Below are 23,955 nucleotides of genomic sequence, written 5' to 3' on the forward strand. Positions count from 1 at the left end.
TCAGAGGCGTATATCGATCTCAGAGGACATATAACTGTCTGATTCTGACATGCTCATGGGTGAGGTTTGTGGAATACCGCCTTATCGGGAATGGACAAGCATGTGGTGATACTGTGGGCCCGTTTATTCGATTCTGTGTTTATCTGCGTGTGTGTGCTTGTCAAAAAGGAGGAAGACTGTTGTGTTGTGAGGCCTGTCCTGCCTCGTTCCACCCCGAGTGCTTGAACATGGAGATGCCAGAGGGGACATGGCTGTGTGGGGAATGCAGAGCGGGCAAGAAGCCTCACTATAAGCAGATTGTCTGGGTCAAGCTGGGCAACTACAGGTACGTCCGTTCAACTGTTGAACGTCTCCTAAGATTTATTTTACTAAGCTAAAGGCATGTTCATGGCGCAAAAATATTTAACAAAATTCAACATTTTCTGCACCAAAGACATTCACACAAAATCTGATGCAGAATAATATAGAGTATAGTAAATGTGAAAATAAAATAAAAGTAAAATAAATATTAAAAATGTAATGCTTAAAGGGGCACTTCAGCGCTGGGAAGATGAATGTGTATTTAAACTGGGTCATTTATGTAGTAGAAATGTGAAATTATTTTTGAATTTGGTGCCTTCTAGACTGAGAAAAGACAGAAAATGTATTTTTGTCTCATGTGGATGAAAGACAACTCCCAGAATGCACTTGCTTCGCTGCCCAACAAGGCCACTCCCAAGCCACGGCTACTAGTTATCACTTGCCCACTGTGGCACCGCCCCCACCGTCGTTTTGTTTTTCATAGTAATGCAATAATTTCGTTCAGTTAGAGAATAAACACTACAATTAAAAACTGAACGTGTCTTTTCAATAACGTGTGCCGAACGAAAGTCACGTCACAGACGCAGCAGGAGTCAGATTTCATTCATCATGAGAGCGAAGAGCTGAGGTAAGCGCGGCAGTCATTCTTGGCGCGTGTCCAGTCTGTCGTGTTTTCAGATCGCATATGGAAGCTTAACTTTCATGGGAATTCATTGAAAAGTTGAAACACTCACTTTGCTCCACACCGCTTCGTTATTAATGCCCGATCCGAGAGGCCGTGCGCATTTACATTCTGTGAGTGAGATCCGTCCCCCTATGGGCGGAACTAGCTCCTTCTACTGGCTGTAGTCTATAGCCTCTTGCCAAAAAATCCTCAGATGACGCAAAGAAAGACGCAGAGGATTTTTTCCAGAAATAAAATGCATAATTCTCTCGTCTCAGGGGGACATGAGGTGGGAAAGTACGATAATTTGAATATACTACCAGGTTTCTACTGATACAAAGCTTAATTGCTGAAGTAACCCTTTAAGAAAAAACCCTTCAAAGCAATCTCTGACTTGGGGTTCACCAATATTGGACCTTTTTAATATTTTGATGGGAGTTTTGCTTTGAAAATTTGGATTTTATGTGAATAGGTCCATATGGCTTGATGAGAAACATTTCCTTTCCTGTGTTTATGCAGTTTTTTTTTTTTTTAAGTACCTATCTTTTTAAATAACTTTGTAACTGACCAAGTATTGAGTCCATAAATGAACATTGTACTTTTCAGAACTGTAGTGTAAATTCTTTTTTTTTTTTTTTTTTGATTGATTGATTGATTGATTGATCTTAGGAAATATTCTAATATTTTGAGATACTGGATTTTTGATTTCCATCTAAATTAAAACAAGGAAATGGTTAACTTTGTTTAATGAATCTATTATATATATATATATATATATATATGTATATATATATGTATATATATATATATGTATATATGTATATATATATATGTATATATGTATATATATGTATATATAGATTCTGTCTCTGTGGCAGCTCCATGTTTTTGGAATTGTGTTCCCCTGCATATTACATCATTAGAATGTTTTAAATCTATGCTGAAAACACATTTCTACGCGGTGGCATACAATTGCCTCTAGATTTTGGGACTATGATCAATGTTGTATTTTGAGTTATGTTATGTGCTTATCGAGTAATTTTTAGACATAAAAAGCACTTTGGTCAACTTGTGTTGTTTTTAAATGTGCTCCACAAATAAATGTTGATTGAATATATGGAAGTTTAATTGTTTTAATTAAATTGACAAAAAGGTATTTTTCCACGATATGCAAATTCTTTTGAGACGCACCTGTGTAGAGCTTTGACTGAGCAAATATTTGGACACGACTTCGAGTACAGCATGAGTCATCAGTATTTTTGTTTTATTTTCCAAGAAGATAATGTCTAGATTTGAACTGTGATCAATGAATAAGTTGTAGACTTAATGTTGATGTTGAACCATGTGTAGGTGGTGGCCCGCTGAGATATGCAACCCTCGCCTGGTTCCCTCCAACATCCAGAGCCTGAAGCATGACATTGGCGACTTTCCAGTCTTTTTCTTTGGATCCCATGACTATTACTGGATAAACCAGGGCAGAGTTTTCCCATACGTTGAAAGTGATAAGAACTTTGCAGAGGGGCAAGTTGGCATCAATAAGACATTTAAGAAAGGTGAGATACTAGACCAATTCAGTGGAGTTTTATTATTCTGGCATATTAATTAGCCATATTTTTCATGTAAAGGTGATGACTTGAATAAATAAGCTTAATTGACTTGTTTGTTTTTAATGTTTTTGTGTAAAGCACTTGAGGAGGCAGCAAAAAGGTTCCATGAACTAAAAGCACAGCGAGAAACCAAGGAGGCCCTCGAACAGGAGCGCAACTCTCGCAGACCCCCACCATACAAACTTATCAAGGTACAGGATGTAGTTCAAATCCTGCATTTTATTGCTCCATTTGAAAAGTTTGCAGTGTCTTTCAGTAGATGTTAATCGTATGATCACAATATAACTATTTTGGCTGGATAGTCAATTTGATCTTTTAATTTGACCACATGATGTAATATCTCGTTTTTATTTTGATAATCAGGTGACTTATGAAAGGCTTATGACTTATTAAACATAATTTTTAAAAAATGTATGTTAGATTATATTTTTAAACGTAGTCAAATACAACACAGTACAGAGTTTGTTTTCAATATTTCTTATAATATATAATAATCTGACCTATTGGTTGTCACATTTCTACTGACACATGGTACCATAATACGGCCCATCCCTTTTGTATCCACCAAAAATCTATATATAAAGCATATAAAAACAAAGAATGTAAAAATCTGTATTGTCCTTGTTTGTTACCTCAGTCCAATAAGCCAGTTGGGAAGGTGCAGCTTCACGTCGCTGACCTCTCAGAGATCCCACGTTGCAACTGCAAACCCACAGATGAACGTCCATGCAGCCAGGACTCTCAGTGCTTGAACCGCATGCTGCAGTACGAGTGCCACCCGCAAGTCTGTCCTGCAGGGGACCGCTGCCACAACCAGTGCTTCTCCAAACGCCTCTACCCTGACACTGAAGTCATCAAGACCAGCGGCCGAGGATGGGGTCTAAAGACCAAGCAGGAACTCAAGAAGGTGAGAGTTGGATTACTGAGCATAAAGTCTAATAGCACTAATGGCCTGGAGCTTTAAAAAATTATATAAATATAAATATATATATATATATATATATATATATAAAAAGTAGGGATGCACGATATATCGGCAACATATCGTTATCGGCCGATAAATGATTATTTTTGATGTTATCGTTATCGGTCCAATAAGAAAATTTGACCGATATAGTCAAGCCGATAGATAATGTATTATTTCCTTCAGCTGAGACGGACGCGCTGTCCACCATGATGGGTTTAAATTGCTCTAAATATGTTTGGAATCACTTCGAAAAGGAAAATACAGTTATGTGCAACATGTGCAGCGCAAGTCTTCTATAATCTACATAAAATGATAATGAGAATAGAATAGGCTGTAAAAGAGCGTTGTGTTTCAGCGCGTTTGTTGAGGGAAGAGCGCGCCCACGGAGTTACACCTTCATGACGAGCACAGTCAAGTTCGCTTGTGCATTCACAGCCTTTTGTGCCATTGTAAGTTGTAATATTATATTTATTATTATTCTGTGTATGTAATATCATATAGGATGCGTTTGGTTGAGTTAATAAACGATGCAGTAAAGCACTTCATTGTACCGGTCTTTAGCTTCAGCGCGCGCCCACGGAGTTACACCTTCATGACGAGCACAGTCAAGTTTGCTTGTGCATTCACAGCCTTTTGTGCCATTGTAAGTTGTAATATTATATTTATTATTTTGTGTATATAATCCCATATAGGATGCGTTTGGTTGAGTCAATTAACGATGCAGTAAAGCACTTCATTGTACCGGCGCGCGCATTTCAAACAGAAATGCACAGCATTAATAACTACTGGGACTGTCCTATACATAACACTGCAATGAGAATATTTCTGTTATAAAACGTAGTGAATTCTCTGGGTTTAGTTGTTTTTCAGCGCGCTGTTGTGGGAAGCGTCAACAACGCATTCTGACCAGCACAGTCAAGTTCGCTTGTGCATTCGCGTCATTTTAAGCATATGTAAGTCGTAATATTACGTTTTTGTAGTATAAACATCTGATTAAAGTCATATAGGATGTGTTTCGTTAAGTCAATAACCCGCAGTGCTTCACTGTACCGGTGATCATCTTAAGTTTCAGCACGCTCTCAAACAGGGGAAGAGCATCCACAGGAGTTATAACCCTTCACCTATGCGTGACTTTGTGCTAATATAAGTTGTAATATTATATTTATTTTGTATAAATATCTGATTGTTCTCATATATGATGCGTTTAGTTGTTAATTAAACTTCTAAGCGCTTCAGTTTATGGTTGTTCGTTCATTCTCTCCAGCTTCAGCGCGCTCTCAAACAGCAACATTATTCCTAATAGACTAGACTAATATTACAGATGTTTACTATTACTGTAATATTAAACATATTTTTTTTTTCAAAAACACAGAAGCATTATTTTTTTATAATTAGCACTTTTATTGTTCTCGTATCATTTCCATCAACAATATGGTTTGATTAAAACCATTTCTTTATCGTCTGTGCGGAGGTTATTTCATGCACTTGCATTCTGATTCTTTATTATGCAGCCTAAGTAATGCTTTTCAATTACTTGTTTGCATTATATTTAGGTATATTATTTTTATTTTTTAGACAATATAATTTTTGGTAACATTTTACAAATAAGGTCTCATTTTATTAATGCATTAACTATCATGAACAAACAGAGAGCAATAACCTTTGTTTCTTTTAGTAATAAAATGTTTGTGTTTTGTAACAGTCCATTCACAGCTCATACCTAATGTTAAAAGACACAACTTTGGGTCTGAATATGTTGAGATTAACATGAACTAAAATTAATAAATCCTGTTGAAGTATTGTTCATTCATTGTTGGTTAACTAATACTAACAAAAATTAAACCTTATTGTAAAGTGTTAAAAAAAAAAATTTGGCCATAGGAGTGTAAAATTAATTTGAAAAGGTAAGGAATCTCACACTGGTTCAAATAGGCTACTGTAGTGTATAGGTTTGATTTATGTTGAAGTGTTTGGGACATGGCTTTTAATGGTGAGCCTTTTGTTTTTGTAATCAGGCTCTCAGAGTTTATTAAAATTTGTATTTAGATTTATCGGCCAATATATCGGTTATCGGCTTTCAAATATTAAGAATTATCGGTTATCGGTATCGGCCAAAATTTTCATATCGGTGCATTCCTAATAAAAAGTATTTATAAATTTGCATTGAGAACTAGCTTAAGTTAAAGTTGAATGACTGAAATTATTACCTGGAAAGAAATTAAATCTAATAATAACAGTTAGAATGGTCGCCAATAACCTCGTGGGCAGAGCACTGACATATAGTGCTTTGGGCAACCCCTTTCCCGATCCTGCCCCCCACTCTCCCCCACCTTGCTTCCAGTCCACACTACACTATCCTATCATAATAAAGGCAAAAATTGCCACAAAAGAAAAGTTAAAATTAAAATAACACCTTTTTGCTCTGCTCAAAATTATTTAATAGGTCAGAAATTGTTTCTAGACAATTGAGTCTATTGTCTATAGTATATAAAAAAAATCATGGAAATTCGTTGTTCCAAAAAATTAAGAATACTGTAATTTTTTTTGTTTGTTTTTATTGAATTATTTTAGCATTATATTTATTTTTTAGAGATGGTGGCCTGCTTTTCAGCATTAAAAAAAGCTACATGAAAATGCAAAGAATTTCCTTCACAGCCAAAATCTGAAATATCATTTTATTATTATAAATTGTGTTTCTATCTTATCTATCTTATCTATCTTATCTATCTTATCTATCTTATCTAATCTATCTTATCTATCTAATTGTATGTAGAAACCTTAATTCCGGTATTCTGACTTTTTTTTTGGAATGTCAAAAATAATCGATGTGAGAAACTTTTTGTGAATATTTTCTACTTGATGATTAGTTTGAACTTTATTGTGCATCAGATGTCTCTTTTTACTGATTTTTTTTTGGGCATTATTTGGTTGCATTTAGGGTGATTTTGTCATGGAGTATGTTGGGGAACTGATTGACTCTGAGGAGTGCAAGCAACGAATAAGACATGCCAATGAGAACCATGTGACCAACTTTTACATGCTGACCCTCACAAAGGTACCACCGTTTCATGTTCACTTTGTGCATGTTACATTATAACGTCATCTCAGCTATATTAAAGTCAACCCTCCTGTGCTTCTCAGGACCGTGTGATCGATGCTGGACCCAAAGGGAATTTGTCACGCTTTATGAATCACAGCTGCAGTCCCAACTGTGAGACCCAGAAGTGGACTGTGAACGGAGACGTGCGGATAGGACTCTTCACCTTGTGTGATATCGCTGCTGGTAAGAACTACTACGTTTTTTCTTTGAAAAAGTGACCACGTTTGTTTAGAAGCTAATTGACAATCATATTTTCTTCAGACACGGAATTGACCTTTAATTACAACCTGGACTGTCTGGGTAATGGGAGGACATCGTGCCACTGCGGGTCCGAGAACTGCAGTGGTTTTCTTGGAGTCAAGCCCAAGGTAAAGCCTAATTGACTTAGACAGGAACACATGAAGTGCTTATCCACGATTTCCTGTTGCACCGTTGACAATTATCTGGAGTTTCCAATAGATGAAGTGTATCTGTGCTTTATTTAACTCTAGGTTGTTGTTTGTCTTTCTCTTGGTTCCATCCATCATGTCCGTCTTAAACCTTGTGTCACTTCCTGTAGAGTGCAGTGGTTATGGAGAGGGAAGAGAAGGTGCGCAATGCTAAACTCAAGCCCAAGAAGCGCAAACTGAAGACGGAGAGCAAACAGACCCATGAGTATTTCTGCTACTGCTGTGGAGAGGGAGGAGAGCTGGTCATGTGTGACAAAAAAGATTGTCCGAAGGCCTACCATCTCCTCTGCCTCAACCTGACTAAACCTCCATACGGTACGTGCTGTCCGTCACGCCGGCTCTTCTTGTCGGCTGTGGGGATTTCACAGTAATGCTTCCTGAGGTGATTGTGTATATATATATATATATATATATATATATATATATATATATATATATATAACACAATTTGTATTTATCGTGCAATTTATACGGCAAAATGACTTTTTACGTGCATATGATACATATTGTCAACTAGGTTGAGTTGTGTGGGTTACGTGCCAGTATCATGAGCACAGACAGCGTGCCAGAATCCAGTGTTCTTTCGCTCTTGAACAAACTATAACACACAGAATTATGCCCAAATGTCAATTTTTTTCAAGTATCCTCAGAAGAACCTCAGAAGAACCGTTTTAAATGAGTTAAATAACGTCTTAAATTAACTTAAGAGTTTTGAGGAATTGGGATGCGTGTGACAACGCGCCAGATCCGCGTCATGTTCGGCAGCAGCAGATCTTAAAGTCACAGCAGCACTAACTAATGAAGTTTGAAGCCTAATAAATGTTAAAAAGCCTTCAATTACACTGTAATGTTGAATGGCTATAATTAATGTTTAAAATGGGGGAGGGTCTTCATAGAGACATCAGTATTAGTATCAGTGAGACTGGCCTTCATTCATAAAAAGATGCCTTTGAAGCAAATATTTAAAATATACTGTCTTTGTTTTTTCTACATTAATTTGGTGATTTTACTGTGAAATTTTTACATTATAAAATATACTAAAAACGTGTTTTAAACAGAAAAATGTGTGAATAATCTAGTTTAAAACAGCACTAAAAGAAAGTTTAGCCTACATTAAAAATATATTATGCCTACCCACTATCTATCTACCTTTTGTATTTATTGCATAGCATATTGTATGTTCAGGGATGACAGACTGATAAGCAGACATGCTATTTATGACTGGATGTAACTTTTGAAACTTTGCGGTAAAAGTGGCTCTCCTATTGATTTTGTCCTATCAGCAGTGTTGGGGAAAGTTACTTTGAAATGTAATGCATTACAATATTGCGTTACTACCTTAAAAAGTAACTAATTGAGTTACTTGGTTACTTTTTAAGAAAAGTAATGTGTTACGTTACTCTTGCGTTACTTTTTCTCACCTGGGCTGGGCTTGTTTTTGTTTTTGTTTATAACAAAAAATTATATTTTTGTAAAGACCTCTTCATACCAAAATTTAAATTATAAGCCCCAGGCTGAGGTAAAAATGCAAATTCACACATGAACAGTAGAGGGCGCCGCTCTGCTGTGCTGCCATTCTGGATAATGGTAGAATAGGATGCAGGAGAAAAAAGTTTTACCAATAAAAACAAAACAAATCTAGTAATTTTCATCATCAAAGGTCAGCAGCAAGACATTGGTAAATTAAATATAAAGATAGATTAAATGCATAAAAATTGTTGTTTTATTTAACATTTAATTATTGGAGGTTTGCATAGTATTCTGATTTTGCATTTGACTGATTTTATTCATTTTGAGGAGTGCAGAATCTTTGTTGTGCAAGTGAGATATATAAATGCTCACATTTAGTGTGGAACTACAATAACCCTCATGTTTACACACACCGCCTCTGCACTTATTTTTCTCAACATGGGGGCAGGAGAGCTGTCAGTCAAATTAATGTGGAAAAGTAACTTGCGTTACTTTTTTGAAAAAGTAACTCAGATATTTTGTTGTAAATTTGAAAAGTAATGCGTTACTTTACTAGTTACATGGAAAAAGTAATATTACGTAACTCAAGTTACTTGTAATGCGTTACACCCAACACTGCCTATCAGTGTGTCTCTCCTGGGAAAAATAGCGAAGACCACTTGTCTAGAGGTATCAAAGGGACATCAACATAAACTAGAACCAAACCAACTAGAACAACTTAAACGGTTTTCAAAACCAACATGAATACAAAACGAGATTTTTCCTTATTTGTCATTGACCCAGTTACACTTACATGCATTTTATAACCTGTTTATAATCCAACTGACAATTCAATCAGAAGGAGATGTTGCTGATATTAATGTTAAGCAGAAAAGAAATCGCCAGTATGAGAGTGGCAAAAGCTCTCTCTTGAGCTGCTTTCATGTTGTACGACTGATGCGTTTCTTCTGTCTTTCTCAGGGCGATGGGAATGCCCCTGGCATCAGTGCAGCGTGTGCCAGCGCTCCGCCTCCTCCTTCTGCCACTTCTGCCCCGCCTCCTTCTGCCGAGAGCACGAGAGAGGACAGCTGGCAGTGTCTGCCCTGGACAACCGGCCCTGCTGCTCGAACCACGACCCCCAGAGACCCTTAGGGCCTCAGGCTAACACTAGCCAGGTCGCTGTAAAGAAGGAACTGCTCGAGCCCGGAGACGAAGGGGACGACGGCAACGAGGAGGAAGAGGACGACGACGAGGGGGGAGAGTGAATGCGGCCAAAGCACCAAGGAAGTGTTGAAAACCACATCAAAGTACATGAAAGTTCTCAAACTACAATAGATACATGCAGCTAGCTGGTCCACTTTCCATTTAAACCAAGTGGACTTGATAAACTGGTTTGATTCATTCCAAATCTACAGCAGCTGATATGAATTTTTTCAAACATATCACAATTTACGGCCTCATGTCAAATTCATACGGGCTTATACAACAATGTAAGCGACTCGTATCTGGTTTTATAAGCAAAATTTCACAGCTAATTCTCACTGTTTTTCAGACATGCTCCGTTTCGGCAACAAAAAAAACCACTCGGTTAAAACGACGCCTTTCAGCGGCAAAGTCAGTATCCACATCTATGGTACTTAAAAACACTCTATAAACACTTTAAACCAAGAACTTTATTTATGTACCTCATGTAAATAGAAAAGACTGTTGTAATATGTGTCGGGCGCAACCAGTCGCCCCTCGCCAGTAGGATTTCACTACATGTCTGAATATGAGCCTGTCGTGGTAACATCTTGAGAAAAAAAAAAGAAAAGAAAAAAAAAAACAAGACATACGAGGTTTGTTCAACTGCCGCCCCATTCCAGTGAGTTTGTGATTTGTAAGATATATAATCATTAATATATTTATGTCGATGTTTACATCCATTCACAATGTACAGTATTATTCATCTGTATTAGTCAATTTGATATCACTAATCGTATTGTTGTATATGTGCCCTTTTTGTCAGCAAAATGACATAATTGCTTGGCCGGTACTGTATTGCCATCATCTTTCGGTCCATTGAGTAAAGTTCAGAGTTAGAAGTGTTAGAAATAACTATCGGTCACCCGAGAAGATCAGTTCCAACGTGTACAAACGGTGGTGTAGTGTTAAGCCACATATACTCCAACACTGCCATGTGTCTTAAACCGATATTTACCATTGTGAGTATTGACCAGGTGCCAGTGTGTAATATCAAATACGAGGAACCCATATGTTTCCGAGCAGCGCTAGTTGTGAGACTGTGAGTACAATCTTTAAATAATGTGATTTTATTTTTTTCTTTCCCAACTTTTTTATTTTATTATATTGGTTTCCGAGTGTAAATATAATCAGACTTACTGTTCTTTTTTTTTGGTTTTGGATTGTATTTCACGACTAGTATATCGCTGTACTCATTTCAAAGGTATCCAACCGTACCTTAACCGCACTCTTTTGTTTATCGTTCTTCGATTGCGTTCGGTTGTAACGACACGCGCTTCTTTGCTAAAACCGAACTGTCGGATGCAGTGGGAGGGGCAGAGCGTAGCATATTCCTCTCTGTGACTTGTACTTGATGTGAATCTACTTAACTCAATAGCTTTGATGCCTGTGCTGTAAAGTGGAACTGTTACTCTCTTGTTACTGGTAGCTGTGCATTCGTGCTGTGCCACAGTTTGCACGGACGAAGACTCGATCTCGACGGCTTCGGCACATGGGCTTCGTATACTTACTCGTTAGTCATTTCACATGAACAGTTTTATATACCACAGGACAAGTATTATACGTGATGGCACCACCCAGTATGTTTGTCACTTTATGGAAAGGAGGGAAAACGCTGCAAGTTTAATTTTACTTGAATCGTGTCCATTTTGCCTTTTTGTTCATTTCTGTATTTATTCTTTTCTTCGTCTCGAAATGGAGCGTTGTTGGTGGATATCTGTACTGGATTCTTGCATCCGACGGCAAATTTAAGGAATTCCGACGATTTGACTGCCAAACTGAGATTTGTGTGTTTATGAAAATAATGTATGCTCTTACTTGCATCTGCATCTTTGAAACATGGAAGGCATTTTGAGTCTCTTTTGCTTGTTTATGTTCTGATACGTGATATTTTTATAGTTTACATTTATTTTTATATAGCTTATGTTTATTTTTAGAATTCATAGGCACTTTTGTTCCTAAAAATACCAATATTTGCCCTTATGTTTATGGCTGAAAATATCAAGAAAATGCAGTTGGCAGGATGCAATGCCTGGTCATTGGTACTATTTTTACCCCCTTTTTTTCTTTCTTTTTTTTTACATGTTTAATCGGATACGGATGATCACTAGAATTTGCCAGTGATATTTCGGCACGGTTTGTTTGAACCCTCGTTTAATTTTGTTTATGCAGTGGTTCAATAACTGATCTGACTGTAACTGATTTGTTGCTATATATTTGCCGCATCAAATGTTAAAAGTGTATTACCTCCATTGATTCCAGTGTTTGGTGTCAGTGCACTGTACTTTGTGTGCATTTTCTTTGTGTATTTGAAGGTGTCATTATCATTTTGTGCTATCCGAGCATGTTCTTTGTGTTGCTTAGCTAAATTTACTAAAGCTGGTGTCCTACCAGCGTACACTTTGATTTCTGTGTACTGATTTCACATTCCTTTTAAATAGACTGTTTACTAATTCTTGCTACTGAGTTACAGAGTTTGTGTAAAGTTTAATGTTCCTGTAATATTTTTCACCACGCGCATTGAATCACATTACACACTCCAACTGAATAAAACTTATCCTAAATGATATGGCTTGGGTAGAATGTATGTCCTCTCCAAGTTTTCTAATGATGTGCTACTCATGGATAGAGATTTCTTTGGCTATGTGACGTAGCCCATGTCATTGCATTGTGTAAGAGAATGATGCTTGATCAATTGTACATAGTCGAAAGCGGAAAAAAAAGGAAAAAAACAACTCCATTGTCATTATATTGTAGTGTCATAAGAATGCTTGTAATATTGCTTCTGAATGTTTGTGAACGTAGAAACATTTTGTACATTTCTTTTCTTGTATTTTATTTGACCAACTTTTGAGATGTATTTCTTCAGAATTCATAATTTATTCTGAGAGTACTTTAAGTGACATTCCACAGATTTAAACGTTTTCAGACTTGCCTGGTTTGACTTCAATAAACTGTAATGAATGTTCAAGTGTTTCTCTGAATCCACATTTGAATGAGTTTGTCGAATGTCGTCACACATCCACACATTTGCATGTGCAAAAATTGTCGAGGGTTGGGCCTTTTTAAATGCGCGTGAGCGTCTATAGAGGGCGCTGTCAGATTCATGCGAATCGATTCGCTCGGACCGCTCGTGATTCACTGATACATTTGAATCATCGCATCGTGACGTGTTCACAAAAGTACATTTAGCTATATGCATCCACTATCACTCATTTTTTCGTTCATTTACTTAACACACAAATCCCATTAAAGTCAATGTAACATCGTTGAGTTCGTAGGAGAAGGCTGACTTTGATTTTGCATGATTTGAAATGTTTTCATAAATGTATTAAAAAGTTTATACATTTCAAGAGTATATAGTAGCCTATTCAGATGTATATGGTCTGATGACAGCTGGTTTTAAGTGAGTAAAGAGACATGATGAAAGTGTAATTTTGCATTAGGAATATTCTTGGGATTATCTGATTAATTTCAAAGTGAAAATGTATTTTAAAAACTAATGCCAAAGTCATCAGCCATTCACAATCTACATTTACTGCCATGTGATTTACTTATAACAAATACTGTGTTAAAAATAAAGTTAACGAAATATACTTTAAAATTATACATATAGTTTATCCAACAAATCAAAAAAGTTTCTAAAAATATATAAAATTATCTTTCTGAATCTTGTGTATTTTGTAAAATGGATACTAAAACTATTTTGCATCTTTTTTTATGTATGTTAAATTCTTCTGGATTGATGTGGAATATGTATTTAATATGTTGAGTGCAATTAAAATTAACATAGAGATGCTATTTTTTATGACGAAAAAGAAAAGAGACATGTTTTTATGTTAAATCTCTACATACACAAATGTAAATGGTCTGAAAAGATTCCCAATATCACCCATTTCAAGGCTGACATGAAGATTTATTTTGAAACCTTGCAAGGACTTTCAAACCGCAAGGCAGTAAGAACTATGGACATTTACAAACAATTAAATTCCTCTTCTTTATTTTTTTGAGTACACACGTGTACCGTTTTTCCTTCCCTTTTTCTTTCTCTTTAATATGTGAGTATCTTTGATATGAATGTTATCCTTAACACAATAGGCAACCTGTTTTATGATGTTATGGAATTATTTTAAAACATTTGTATCTTCTGAAATGTTACATGTATATTTTTGGAAATTAAAAAAAGGAGAGAAAAAGATTAGATATAGGGCAAGAGTTGATTAAAAAAACTCTCATGTGATTCACAAAGGCTCTGCGGATCGAATCTGTAAAAAGAACCTGTTCAATCAAACGGCTCCTTCGCGATTCGGACATGGCAGAAAGCACTGACGTGTAATGTCAGAGTGGCTGTGCACTGCCTTGTCGGTCGGACCTCTTCATCGCTGATCTGTACCGCGGTCAGCTGCAGCTGGACATGACAAATATATATGACCGACAGCGCAAAATTCTGCTCCGGTGGCTGCTCTCAACAGCCGACGATAAGGCGACGGTTTAAACAGAAAAGGAAAGAATCCGAAGGTCTGTATTCAACTCCGCGATGCAGACAAAAGACGGAGGATGCGCGATGTCGTGTTTGCGGAAATGTTCGTAAGCAAATATCATAAGATATGCCGCGCGACTGGTGGCGACTCTCTAGTGATGCTCTGGTTTCACTTGGAAATGTCGATCCTTACTTCCGTTGCTGGAAAAACTGAGCTAAATCTTGCTGTGTCTTGAAATATGGTAGCTGGTTTCTAGTTGTTCTAAACTGTATCATTTTAGACTACTTTAAAACTGTGGTATAAGCCATCTTGGATCATTAATAAACCAGCTACCAGCTGTTCATATTCCATCTTCAGGTAGTTAAACTGGTTTTGGGAACATGGTAGATGGTTTCTAGTCCATCTAAGGTGGTGATCAGCAACAAACCAGATTTGTTATTCAGATTGGTTTTTGGTGTAGACCTAACTGGTCAAACAGCTTGTAATGACTATTATAGACCAGTTCGAATTCAGATACCACCTTAAACTGGATGTTTTAACCAGATTAGAACTGTAGGAAAAACTGCTAAATCGAATCATGATAGCTGGTTTCTAGTTGGTCTAAGCTGTAGACAAGCCACAAACCTGGCATCTTGTTTATGCTGGCTTAAATTGTGATATCTTGGACCACCAACAAAGCAGCTACCAGCTGTATGTATCATTTTAAGGTGGTTAAACTGGATTTTGAAACATGGTAGATGGTTTCTAGCTGATCCAAGGTGGCCATTAGTTGGTGATCAGCAACAAACCAGCAGCTATATGGTCATACTTCTGGTTGATTTTTGGAACATGGTAACTGGTCAACCAGCTTGTAATGACCATCACTGACCAGTTAGAATCCAGAAACCACCTTAAACTGTTTAATTTTACTAACAGGGTTCAGGGTAGTGAACGTAATATAACTCCCCTCTTGAATAACACTAGTGCTTTATTTTCTAATGATGTTGGGTTTATAAAACTAACCAGCTGAAGTGTCACGTTCCCCATCATATCTTATTTCGTGCTGGTGAAAGGTTTGTTGATGAAGTTTATATTGGAAGTTCCTGCTTGGATTGTCAGATATTCAATTCAGGACATTTCAAATCACGGTTTCAGTTCAATACAAAATCATCTTCCACTTTCTTCCAGGTTTTAGGGGAAGGTGTCTCCATATTCAATGACAAACCAGGACCAAAGATGAGGATGAGTTTTGATAATGGCTTCATTGCTGAAGTTATTGTACGGCTGCTGCTTTTAGGGGTTTTTCTGTAAGTACACTTGTATTACTAACCCTAACCCTTGTACTTCTGTGGGTATGACGAATCTAACCGGTAAATTCTTTATTCATAACCTGTTATACCAGTTTATGTTCTGTTTGGAGAGCCACCCAATAAAGCGAGCGACAGGTTCTCTCACAGCTGTGTGGGAAGATCTTTCAGTCTCCTGAGCTGTGCCTCTGTTTGTTTGTTTTGTGGAGATGAGGATTGTTCTCTCAGGCTGTTATTATGTTCTTGTAGCATGACTGAAGAGCTTCCTCCCTTCGGCCGTGAGATCCAGCCTGAGGAACTTTGGCTCTATAAGTTCCATCCCGTCAAAAAGGACCGTGTTCCTACCCGCCTTATGTTTGTAAGTGCTCACCACTCATATTCAGCCATGAAACTGCATTTGAATATGCCATGCAGGTGTTTGATTAAAGGGATATCATTACCTTTTTTTCTCTGATTTAAACAGTCTATCGCCCTCTTCACCCCATTGGTGGTTATTTCTTTATTTACCTTCTTGAAACGAGGTGGAAAGGATGATGCGAAAGAGGCATCTTTGGGTAAGGACTTAAGTGTGTGCATTTACATGTATTAAATGTATAATTAATCATGATTAAAATAAAATGTAGTAATTTTACATAGTATAACTAAAAAGAAATTTTTTTTTTTACACTGTAACGCTTGCCAAATGATGCAAGGAAGAAAAAAATAAGTAATCGGGATGAGCCTGTGTTATCAGTTTTTATCAGGGAATAGCATACCTCTGGATGGCACAATTGAGCAATCAGAATCAAGTATTCATCAGAGCCGTGATATATATGTGACCCTGGACCACAAAACCAGTCGCAAGGGTATATTTGTGGCAATAGCCAACAATACATTGTGTTGGTCAAAATGATTGATTTTTCTTTTATGCCAAAAATCATTAGGATATTAAGTAAAGATCATGTTCCATGAAGATATTTTCTAATTTCCTACTGTAAATACATCAAAAATGTATTATTAGTTGTAATATGCATTGCTAAGGGCTTCATGTGGATAACTTTAAAGGCGATTTTCTCAATATTTAGATTTTTTTTTGCACCCTCAGATTCCAGCTTTTCAAATAGTTGTATCTCGGCCAAATATTGTCCCATCCTAACAAACCACACATCAATGGAAAGCTTATTTATGACTGGTTTTGTGGTCCAGGGTCACATAATATATCACTCAGTGGTGTGCAGTGGTGTTTTAAAATGAGGCAAAAAAAAAAGAAAAAGAAATGTATACACATCAAATGTGAATGTCCCTGTTACACTTAATTCTCTTGGTTAAATAAACATTACGTAAAAAAGAGAGGCCAAATATGATTCTATTTTTGTATTTTTACACTAACTATGTACACACTCATGCATGTATATATTTAAGAAATATTTGCATGCATATATATATATATATATATATATATATGCATATATGCATGCATGCAAATATTTCTTAAATATATACATGTATGTGTGTGTATTCAAATATGCATAATAATTATACACAGTACACAAACACATATATTATGGAAACACAAAGATTTATTTTGGAGGTGATTAATCGATTTGACAGCACTAATATATATGTGTGCGTGTGTAGGACATTGTTGTTCAGTTCATATCCTCCTGGGAACCAGAAAAAAAAAGTGTTTTGAATTTAGTATTTTTTTCATGTCATTACATTGTTTAGAGCATAAGAAACAAATGGGGGGGGGGGGGGGGGAACATTTTTGAAAAATTATATTTTATTCATATGTTATGATATGTCCTCTGTAGTTGACACCAGTGGCCTATACCATGAAGCCGGTTTAGCTGACTAACCAGATATGTTTAAGCTTAGTTTGTGCCAATCCTGGGTTTTTGGTACCATTAAAGAGGTTTGGCTTTTAGCCGTGTTCATCTCCATAGTAACTTACGCTCCACGGCTAACCTGCTCCAGGGCAGATTATGTTCTGGATAAGAGATCTCAAACTGAAATTGGACCAATCACCTGTGAGCAAAGTGACACACCTCTGATCCAATAAAGTCAGTCCCCCTTTTTCTACTCTAAATTAAAGGTCACTACATAGCAAATGTTTTTTAAAGACTAAAGCGTCTGACTTTTAACAATGCTTATTTATAATAATAAAAATGTTGGTTTATTTATCATTTATGTAATTATTATACCCTTAATCAATTACACATGTATAATTTTAGTGAATCAATCATTAATAGGCACTTGGTTAAAATTAATATAAATAGCCTATATAAAGATCATACCAATAAGCTTTAAAATCAATAAATAAAACTATAAAAATTACTACATGTGAGCTGAAATGTTCAATTCTCTCAATATATCAACTAAACTAACTTAATAACTTTTACTTGCATTGACGTAGTAAGATTTTTCTTTAAGTGGTCCTCTTTTATAGACAGCTCTTTTCTTCTTCCTGTGTAAATTAGTTTAAATTCTTAGTATTTTTCAATCATGTCATTATTCTGCAGAAGAGAGAAATGAATCTCACTGCTTCTCGCGAGAAGTGAATCTCAGTTTCCTTGATCCACAGCATGTGATTGGCTGTTCACTGCTGATGTCACAGCTAAACTCCTAAACTCAGGATCAAAGCCTGAGTTGACAGAGAAAGCGGATGATCAGTATCATGGGACCAACAAAGCCTGAATAGATTGGTTTGGTTTTGTCAACTCAACTAATCCTGTAACCCTGAGTTTGTTAAACTACCATCATGGTACAGGCCTGAGGACTCTTTGGTAAAATAAAATGACATGAAATTGCATGTATAGGCAAAAACAATGGGATTTATTTTTAATTCGCCAATCAATTTTTAGGTTTCAGAATTTTTTTTAAACAAACTTTGTTTAAAGATGATTCTGGACTATGTTATGAAAGCTATAACGAAATGCATTGATATACCATTTTACTTTATGAAATATGTGGGTAAACTGGCCATACTTGGATTTTCCCATTCACTACAATGTATCTGTACACTGCATCTAATTTACATATTAATGTGTTCTTGGTGCAACATGTAGTGAAAAAAGAAGTGTAATAATGGGAGTAATAATTGGCAACATTTTCATAATAATATCTAATATTTCATAGGAATATTGATATGTAATATCTTTCCCTATTCACTTATGTCTCCAAAATCCTTGCGTCCACTACAGTGGACATTTATGAAATCAATGCCCTGTTTTGTAACAGAAAGTCATATTTTGATTAGAAACCCCATGAAATTTTCCTGAGATGTTGATTTATAACAAACAATTTGAAAATGAATCCAATTTAAATTATAATTAAAAAACTTTATTTTCCATAGGAGTGCTAAACATTAATGTCAGCTGTTTTTAAAGACCAAGAAGAAGTTGTTGTCCTGGTGAAACCTCCAAACATTTGGTATCTCTGCAAAGCCCCAAATGTGCTCTTTACAGGACATCCTGACTGTGACACGTGACATGTATGATGTCTAAAATATAATGTCCACTACAGTGGACAAAAGTATATTCATGGGTCCCAGGAGGATATAAAATATACTTCTATTATAGAATAGTTGTATGCCTCCCAGTAATGTTTATTTATAGTCTTTGGAAAGAGATAAAAGTATCAAATGATGATCTCATAATCTTTTGTGTTATTGCCGGCTAACGGAAGTCTCTGTATGTCTTTTGTATGACACAGCTGTGACTTTGACCCTGGTGTTAAATGGAGTTTTCACTAATGCAGTCAAGCTAGCTGTGGGAAGGTGAGTGAGTGAGTGACCAATCTTATCACAATGTTAACTTTGCACTAGATGCAATATTACCCTAATATCCCACATTCCTGCAGGACTGTACAATTTTCAAAATGAATTAATCTCAAACCATTTAACATAAAGACTTTGTTTCGTAAATAATTTCAGATAGATGTGCTGTTTATTTTTTACATTACATTAAGATCTCTCATTGACTTTCAGCATTGACAAATGAAGCATTTGTTTTGAAGACTAGTAGAGAGGACACAGGCCTAATTAAACTTCCTTTCTCCCTCCATACCAGGCCCCGACCTGATTTCTTCTACCGCTGTTTCCCGGATGGCCAAATGAACCCAGAGCTTCGCTGTAGCGGTGACCCGGATATAGTAATGGAAGGCAGGAAGAGCTTTCCAAGCGGACATTCTTCCTGTAAGAGCAGCTGCAGTGTTTATTTAGTGGTGTTTTTTAAAGTCAACTTGAAACACTGTTCACGACCCATTTTATTTCTGTTGATTGCTTCATTGGTAGATTGCTTCAGAGGGGATTCTGGTACATTTCATAAAAGATTCCAATGAGCAACATTTGTTTTATTTAGAGTAAAGGGCATCACTGAATCACGCATAATAAAACCAGGACAATGTGTATTTTTTTTATTTTATTATAGAAGTCAGTAGGGACAATTTTGATTTCATGTTGACTTTAAAGTTGTTTTACACTTAATACACTGGCAAATCTATATACATTTAAGTAAAATAAATTAATAATAATAATATAATAATACTAATTTTAATTAGTGCTGGGAATCGGGGGGGGGGGGACTAATTAATCGCATTGTTTTCTGTAATTAATCGCGATTAATCGTAAGTTTTTAATATTTTGGGAGTTTTAATATGTAATAGTAATAATTTCAGTTACTCTCCAAATGAATGTAGAAACAATTTAAAGACCGCATATTTTAAATATGTGTTGTAATGGCATCTTTTTATGAATGAAGGCCAGTGTCACTGATACTAATGTCTCTATGAAACAGAATGGCGTTATAGTATAAATGAAAGATGCCAATTTCAACATTTATTAGGCTTTAAAAAATACAATTTAAGAGTACATTTACACGACAACAACAGATTTTCCTTTACATTTTCCGAGTACAGTCAAAACGATCCCAGTTCACATGGATCTGCGAAATTTCCCTAAAATGCTGTATTATCCATGCCAGGCCAGTAGGTGGCGATGTCACTTTGTAAAGAAACACTACACGCCTATAGACTAAGGCCCCATACACACTGAAACGCGTTTAGCTCTATACGTAAAATGTTGTGTCCTATCTGCGTTTCGTCCAGACGGATCCAGCGCTTTGGGAGCCTGAAACGGTTATATTTTTACTACCGTGTCCCAGAGTTTTCGTGTGTACAGCCAATCCGTATATTTTGTGAAACGATGATGTCATCACCCCACAACTCAACTCATGCTCCAACTTTTCTTCTCTGTTTTTAGTGCATCTAGTGTAGCCACATACTGGTCTGGCATGTATACATCGTTTTGAGTCGGTTTCAGTGGTTTTGTGTGTACCCAGATATTTCTTGAGATGATGCCGTATTTAATGAATTTTTTTATATTGGCTAGAGAATGCTCTGGCTTCGTGTGGATGTGGTCTAAACACGTAATACACAAGCACATGATGTCACCATTTTCACAAATTTTTGTTGTTTACACAGAGACCGGTTTTCAAAAGTTTCAGTTTTTCAAGCGCCCAAAACGCCGTTGTCGTATAAATTAACAGCTAAAACGCATGAACAGATTTCAGTTTTTCCTTCCGGTGTTGTGTGAACGGCCCCTAAAATAGCAGTTTTGTATTTTAATATATTTTAGAATGTAATTCGTTTCTGGGATGGCAAAGTGTAAATTATTTGATGAACAAAGGTTAAAGGAACAGCATTTATTTGAAATATAAATAGTTTGTCAAAACTTTTGATAAATTTACACATTCCTTGCTTTATTAAAGATTATTAAAAACTCTTACTGATCTTTATATGTGTATGTGTGTAACTCAAAATGATAAAATATGACTTAATAATGTCGGAACATTCAGTTACCTGCGAATGTAACAACTTTTATCTTTTTTTTGTCATAGTTGCATTTGCTGGTCTGGGCTTCACTGCCCTGTACGTGGCTGGGAAGCTGCACTGTTTTAGCCCAGCAGGCCAAGGTAAAGCCTGGAGGTTGTGTGCCTTCCTCACCCCTCTTCTTATAGCCATCATGATCGCCCTCTCCCGAACATGTGACTACAAGCATCACTGGCAAGGTGAGAATTCCATGCCATCATTATCACTGCTCTAGTGACATGTATGGATTCAAGACAATGACATGGTCTCCCGTTCTCTCCCAGATGTGTTGGTGGGATCTCTCCTCGGTATGGCCTTCTCGTACTTATGTTACCGACAGCATTACCCAGCTCTCAACGACTCAAACTGCCACAGACCCCTCCGAATGAGAGAGGCAGTAGCTCCTGCACAGGAACGCAAGCCGGCCATCCCAGGCTACCTCTTACCTTTGTAGGAACTCACATTCTGCCACACCTTAACCCGACCAACAAACGTATACTGTGTGAATGTTTACCAAGCCAGTTGCTGCGATTATGTGTATGTTTTTGTATGTTTGTCGCCTGTCACCCAACGAGTACTCTCGTTTTTTGCCTTCGTATACTGTTTTAGACATTCACAATGAAAGTTTTGGTATTGTAGAGCTGTCTTTTTGAAAATGTCTAAATTTGTAACTTATCAAGCTCTTTGAGGTTTATATATGTGAACTATCCTGGTGAAAGAACTTGAAGGGATAGTTCATCCAAAAATCCAAATTACCCCGTGATTTACTCACCCTCAAGCCATCCTTGGTGTATATGACATTCTTCTTCAGAGTTATATTGATAAATGTCCTGGCTAATCCAAGCATAATGACAGTGAATGACAGCCCAAAAAAGTGCATCCACTTCAATTATAAAAGTAATCCACACGGCTCCGGGGGTTAATAAAGGCCTTCTGAAGCGAATCGATAGGTTTGTCTAAGAAAAATATCCATATTTAAAACTATAAAGTAAAATATCTAGCTTTCAACTTCTATAATGGATGGATGCATTTTTCGGGCTTCAAATTTTGGGCTGCCATTATAATGCTTGGATTAGCCGGGACACAAACTCCAATTGTATTCGTTTGAAAGAAGAATGTCATATACACCTAGGATGGCTTGAGGGTGAGTAAATCATGGGGTAATTTTCATTTTTGGGTGAACTATCCCTTTAATGTATGTTAAAACGGCTTCTAGGTCAATTTTACAACTTGGCATATTTCTAGAGATCTCCAGTAGAGACTGTATGCATACAGGAAATCCCCTGATATCTTTGTCAATAAAGTTTGTGAGGATTTCTAATGTATCGGCTGGAATTTGAGCAGATCATTCGACATTTCAGTGTCTGTCAACACTGTAGAAGATTACTTGCTGTGAGGAGACCTTTGCTCTGTATTATCTGTTATCTGGTACAGTATGGGACATCATCCTGGGAGTTTCCTGGAAGTGAGTCTGTAATGTTTTGTTTTGGTTTATGTGCTGAGAATGATAGATAGATATGTTTGATAAACTATTACCTTCACTACGAGGCAGTCCCATCATCTGCGGCCCAGGTCATATCTGAGAACGAAGACATGAAATTACACAAGCAAAAGCCAGAGGTCATGCTTTTTGACAAGAGTCAGATTTTTGACATTTTAGTAAAACTATTTTTAACAAGCTAATTTTATACCAAGAACATTTCACAATTTGCATGCGACCATGTTACACAATTTTCTCGAGTACAAAAATGCAGCATCCGAGAAAAGCATCATTTGGGAACTAGCTAAAACATGCAAGACAGATTTTGGTTATTTTAATTTCTCAAGTTTTATACAGTGTAGTCATGACTCCATTTGTCAAACTCAACATCCTTCTAACCCTGTTCACAGATCTATCAAAATGATCAAATATTTAATTTATTAGAAATTATTTAAGTTTATCAGTACCTACAAAACAACCTTTGGTTCCAACCTTTATTTAGGTTATATTTGTAACATTCTGGTGTAGATTTAATAAAAAAATAAATATAGCATTGCAAAATGACAAATGATTTTAAGCTGTATTCAGTCATTTTCTTAGCAGTCAAATTGCAAACCTGAATAGAAAATGAATAGAATATATATAAACAAAGAGTAATCCGTGTCCAAACTTAAAGGGATAGTTCACCCAAAAACATTAACCACATTGGTGAATGAAATAAAAATAAAGTTTCTTTAAATTTAACAAAAAACTGACTGACAAGAACATTTAAAGGGATAGTTCACTCAAAAAAATGAAACTTTTGTCATCACCTACTCACCCTCAAGTTGTTCCAAACCTATATGAGTTTTTTCTTTCTTCTTCTGTTGAACACAAAATAAGATATTTTAATGTTGGTAATCAAACTGTTGATGGTAGCTAGCTATCGACTTCCATAGTAGGAAAAAAAAATACTATTGAAGTCAATAGCTACCGTCAACTGTCTGGTTAACAACATTAAAATATATTCTTGTGTGTTCAACAGAGTAAAAAAACTCATATATGTTTGGAACAACTTGAGGTAAGTAAGTGATGACAAAAGTT

The 23,955-nt window shown here is 36.3% G+C and overlaps 2 protein-coding genes across 6 annotated transcripts in view; both read left to right on the forward strand.

Moving 5' to 3' along the window:
• The window catches only part of nsd3 (nuclear receptor binding SET domain protein 3), a 37,370-nt gene extending 24,629 nt beyond the window's left edge, over positions 1–12,741 (forward strand). For all 3 annotated transcript variants that reach the window (XM_079804808.1, XM_079804809.1, XM_079804810.1), the window contains 9 exons: positions 169–325; positions 2,315–2,517; positions 2,650–2,762; positions 3,209–3,478; positions 6,477–6,593; positions 6,680–6,821; positions 6,900–7,006; positions 7,198–7,402; positions 9,518–12,741. In XM_079804808.1, coding sequence (XP_079660934.1) covers positions 169–325; positions 2,315–2,517; positions 2,650–2,762; positions 3,209–3,478; positions 6,477–6,593; positions 6,680–6,821; positions 6,900–7,006; positions 7,198–7,402; positions 9,518–9,801 — 1,598 coding nt within the window. In that variant the 3' untranslated portion in view covers positions 9,802–12,741. The remainder of the gene's footprint in view (positions 1–168; positions 326–2,314; positions 2,518–2,649; positions 2,763–3,208; positions 3,479–6,476; positions 6,594–6,679; positions 6,822–6,899; positions 7,007–7,197; positions 7,403–9,517) is intronic.
• Positions 12,742–14,074: 1,333 nt separating this feature from the next.
• Positions 14,075–23,446, forward strand: plpp5 (phospholipid phosphatase 5). Of its 3 annotated transcripts, none has more exons than XM_079804921.1 (8): positions 14,075–14,296; positions 15,427–15,545; positions 15,795–15,903; positions 16,009–16,099; positions 19,239–19,302; positions 19,595–19,719; positions 21,422–21,592; positions 21,677–23,446. In XM_079804921.1, the coding sequence occupies exons 2-8, from the start codon at positions 15,475–15,477 to the stop codon at positions 21,844–21,846; spliced, it is 801 nt and encodes a 266-aa protein (XP_079661047.1). In that variant the 5' UTR covers positions 14,075–14,296; positions 15,427–15,474; the 3' UTR covers positions 21,847–23,446. The 3 variants fall into 3 exon arrangements, with proteins under 3 accessions (XP_079661047.1, XP_079661046.1, XP_079661045.1); XM_079804920.1 differs by having other exon boundaries at positions 14,087–14,365; positions 21,677–22,717; XM_079804919.1 differs by having other exon boundaries at positions 14,096–14,361; positions 21,677–22,717.
• Positions 23,447–23,955: the final 509 nt, after the last annotated feature.

The sequence above is a fragment of the Gobio gobio genome (assembly GCF_949357685.1).
Source record: "Gobio gobio genome assembly, chromosome: 22".
NCBI classification, from domain to species: domain Eukaryota; kingdom Metazoa; phylum Chordata; class Actinopteri; order Cypriniformes; family Gobionidae; genus Gobio; species Gobio gobio.

What these genes read in the sequence shown, in the direction of transcription:
- plpp5 (XM_079804919.1), top strand. Translation starts at nt 14,206, where the DNA reads ATGACCGACAGCGCAAAATTCTGCTCCGGTGGCTGCTCTCAACAGCCG. An exon ending in CTGCTTTTAGGGGTTTTTCT is followed by an intron (nt 15,546 to 15,794) that starts GTAAGTACACTT and finishes ATGTTCTTGTAG; the next exon opens with CATGACTGAAGAGCTTCCTC. An exon ending in TGCGAAAGAGGCATCTTTGG is followed by an intron (nt 16,100 to 19,238) that starts GTAAGGACTTAA and finishes TGTATGACACAG; the next exon opens with CTGTGACTTTGACCCTGGTG.